General features: G+C 37.4%; 1 protein-coding gene across 1 annotated transcript in view; it reads right to left on the reverse strand.

Moving 5' to 3' along the window:
• The window catches only part of ORC3 (origin recognition complex subunit 3), a 56,022-nt gene that overhangs the window by 2,483 nt on the left and 49,418 nt on the right, over nt 1-4,121 (reverse strand). Inside the window, exon 17 of the mRNA XM_023534840.1 lies at nt 937-1,110. Within this exon, the coding sequence (XP_023390608.1) occupies nt 937-1,110 (174 nt within the window). The remainder of the gene's footprint in view (nt 1-936; nt 1,111-4,121) is intronic.

The raw sequence follows: 4,121 nt of genomic DNA on the forward strand, positions 1-4,121 counted from the left end.
TGCAGATCCTAAACCCTACAAAAACCATCAGTGTTTTTCAACTTATTTGAAATCCATGGTTCTTAGTGAGAAACAAAATCTCACACATACAAATACACGTGGAGATTATAATACTCCCAAAGACTACTGAAATCACGCCAGTTCTCTTAGGTGACCTAACACTAGGCAAAAAGGTTTTTAGTTTCGATATGTGATTTATATAATGAACTGATATTTTGTTTTGAATATGAAATTATTCAGCTCCGCACTAACAACTATCAACACTGAAAATGATTGATTATCCTCAGTATTCTCGTGTAATGCTTAGCATGTATGTGTGCCATTTTGTAACGAAACCAGTACACTAGAACACTCGTCATGGGTTTTACGAAGTCACTTGTTAGGTGTCCTTTGTGGCAAGATTTCTAGATGCTTAACTGAGTTGATAATTTTTTTACTAGCAAATATGTCTGGATTTTAGGAGTTTTAGCTCTGGCAGATTGCTGACCATCCTCTACATGCATCTCTGGAAATTCAGAATAGACTTTTCTCTTTGGTTTAAAATCTGACATGAAATCCCAAATTATTTCTTTTTATCATCAGAAAGGACCACTGGGACTTTTAAGTACTTTCATTAGGCCATAGAGCTTGACCCATTGTTTGCTGTTACTGTAGGAAACATTTCCTTTATTTTCACAAGCATTATACTCTCGAGTTTAGTGCCCATGATCTAATTGTGTCACATGAAGGGGAAGACATTCACACATGATCCAAAGGTGGCAGTATTAGTTGAGTATTGACTGGTATTTTCACTGGCTTAGAAAAAGCTCTCCAAAGTCTAAAGGATTTTTAAAAGTATCTGAAAGAGTTGCAACCCTGGACTGCCAACTAACTCCTTGCTCATTAGAACTGCAAATTTATAATATTTTCGTGATAAATAATGCCTGAGGTCTGAACTAAACTGTCGGACAAATGAACCTGCTTCTTACCTTGAGATAATAATAAGGATTGTTCAGTGCGGTGTGGAGGGCAATTCGGGGAGCAGCATTCAGATGCTCACGAAGGGTATGGGCAGCACTGAAGTACACCACCTCATGGAGAGGCTGTGTCTCAGGAGGCAGAAGGTATTCTCTGAAATAGCCAGTCAGGTTATCAGCCTTTAGGTAAGCACACATTTAATTTCAATATAACACTGTTGTCAATCCTCTGGGGAAGACTGCTATTTACTTAAAGAGCAGTAACTTCAACAACAAAAACAAACATGAAACAAAACACAAATATAAAATCCAGTACAGGTTCACTCAGAATTGTACCTCTTCCATATGATATTTTTTAAAACTTCTAGACTCTTTAAGAGTTCAAGAAACTACATTTCAGTCCTGATTTAAAACTTTAGGAACAAATGTACATAAGTTACATTTCTGCTCAAAATCTTTAAGGTAGAATTTCTTAAAGTATTAATGAATACTTTCTAAAAGTAAATTGTTTAGAAAACTGAGATATCCACATTCCTTACCATGACAAACATTTAACTCTTGGCAGTATTAAAACACGGGCCTCAGGCCTGGAATTAAGAGTTTAGGAAATTCTTTTTGGATCACTGAATTTTAATTGATATCTCTAATAGCAATGATACCTGGAAAGTTTGTTGTATGTTAGAATTACTTTTTACTTTAGAAAGCAGTAAAGCCTAAAGTACTGAAAAATAAGCAAATCGTTCATTATTAAAATTTCAATTATTTAAAAAACCACTGTAACTTGGGATTCTCTCACTTATGAGCTAGATGACAAAGCAATTTTAATGAAATCTGAACTTAAAAATAAAGCATTAAAAAGTTCACTTTGAATATATAAAAGAGCTCATCAGCTGGTTTCTACCATGACAGTGACACTGCTCTAGTGGCTTGAAGGGAAGCAAATTGGAAGGGGGAAGCTTTAGTATACATGACTTTAAGACGGAGTATAAGTCACTAACTGGATTAAAGTAGTTAACTCACATGCCTTCATAAAGATTCCTGGGGATTAGTTAAGTCCTAGGCTTAAAGTATTTTGGCCACATGACAGTTAGTTGTGTCAGCTCCTGTCAGCTCCTTTTCCCACCAGTGCAGGCAGAGCAAAGCATCTACCTCAGCCCAGCCACCTGGGAAATTACCCTCTCTTCCTGGTCTCCTGGCTTTCTCCCCAGCTTCGAGTGGCTACTACTGCCTAGAAAAATTCCCACTATACCTCCTCCACCGGTTTGGTCAGTGGCTTTGAGGAAGAGAGAAAGTGACAAGGGTATTAACCATGTATATCACTCCTCACCATCTCCCTCCTCCCCGTCTCAAGAGATGCTGGGCCCCCTGCTCGTTCCACTCCTACAAGCTGCTGCTTCTCCAGAGTTAATCTGAATAGAAGACATTTACAAAGAGATATGATTTCAACGTGGCCCTAAGGACCAGCATTCTATACCTCAAGTACTCAAAATTAAGTTAATTTAGCTGTAGCCTCAGGAATGGTTCGTGATGCTGACTGTCTCCCAGGATGACTGGCTACCTATCTGTGATTTCTGACCATAAATTCTTCCTACATCAACCTCAGGCTGTTTCTCCCCAATCCTTAAAGACTGTTGGAATCCCTGCTATGTAATAAGGACCAGAAACCTAACAAGGCAACCAGATCGAGTCAATTTCAGAAAAAAACTACTGTTTCACATTTGTACTTCCTCTCCCTTTAACATCTATATATTTAATTTTTAGAAATTCACTTTATTCCCAAGGCAAAAGGCCTTTTTGGATATCCTCAAAGAACCTCCATCAGAGGCAATATATTTGCTTGTACTTTGTTTCCACTGGGCTACATTAGAAGAACAACAACAGTGACAAAATATACATTAGAATTTTTGTCCAACTACAAATTTGAGATTGGCACCGAAATATACTTCTGCAACTTATTTGCTGTGAGAAGAAACAAGCAATTACTTTGGCACTAGAGCACTGCACGATGTTTATTTTGGATTCAGAGTTCACAAGCAAAGAGAGGTGGTTTTAAGAGAAATGGTAGAATCACTTAGTATCAACAAAGGTTATAAAGTTGAAGCTTGTATTTTGGTGAAAACAGTAATTTAGAAAGTGGCAATTTAAGTCTCCACTCTCAGTAGTTTCAGCAAGAGCTGCTCAAGGTATACTAGGAACCCTGCCTCCCGGAGTCTATTGCTTATATTTATCTTTAAAGGGTATCTTTTCTCCAGAACTCCAAGCTCTGTTCAAGTATCTATTGTAGTCCTTGGGGACAGTGTGAAGAAATGGCCTTTTGACGGATGTCAGCATACTGGGACTGGGACTCTCCATAAGTCATAGCCTCTTTCTGTGTACTTTAGCTGCCACATGACTCCCCAGGTCCCCTTTAGCTCTAATATGCTACAAATCCAAATCTCTTCTCTTCTGAGATAGTCAATTTTGGTAGATAGTAAATCCTAGTATGGAAAATTTTGATTTCACAATAACATTTTAATCATGCTCAGCTCTATTTCAATACCACTGAAAAAGGTAAAAAGTCAGACATATCATGAAAGGTGGGGAGAATGGTTGTTTGGTTTTAGAGCCTAGAGTTTGGGATTTATAAAAACTCAGAAACCTGACATTTGGCCTAGAAACTATGCTAAATCACATTACAAAATCATGTGTAGCAACTACAATGGTCACAACTTGATAAAAGGGAAGAGCCAGGAACCTGAGGCTAGACACTATAAGAACAGGAAAGTCAGTAGGGCAATGTTAACTGTGAATTCTAAAAGACCATTTCTGGCTAGTAGGTCAGTTCAGTATTGCGTTGCATCACTTTTATATGACACATTTCTCTCATTTCCTTTTGTCATACTTGGTTGATCCTTTGGACCTCTTTCATGACATTAGAAATTTCTCCCCAGTGACTAGGAACAATGACTTTGCCCCCGCATTCCTGAAAAATGGAACTTTTCACTTTGAAGATCGGGTAATTTATCAGAAATCACTCTTTGTCTTTAATAACTGAGCTGCTATTTTTTTAGTACTTGATTCTATTCAGCACTTAGCCTTCTATTAAGTTTAAACTGCCATTAAAAAACAAGTAATGATTAATAAGTTTTTTCCTACTTTGTAATTATTGTTTTCTTTTTTACACTT

Source organism: Pteropus vampyrus, unplaced genomic scaffold, assembly GCF_000151845.1.
Source record: "Pteropus vampyrus isolate Shadow unplaced genomic scaffold, Pvam_2.0 Scaffold133, whole genome shotgun sequence".
Classification (NCBI taxonomy): domain Eukaryota; kingdom Metazoa; phylum Chordata; class Mammalia; order Chiroptera; family Pteropodidae; genus Pteropus; species Pteropus vampyrus.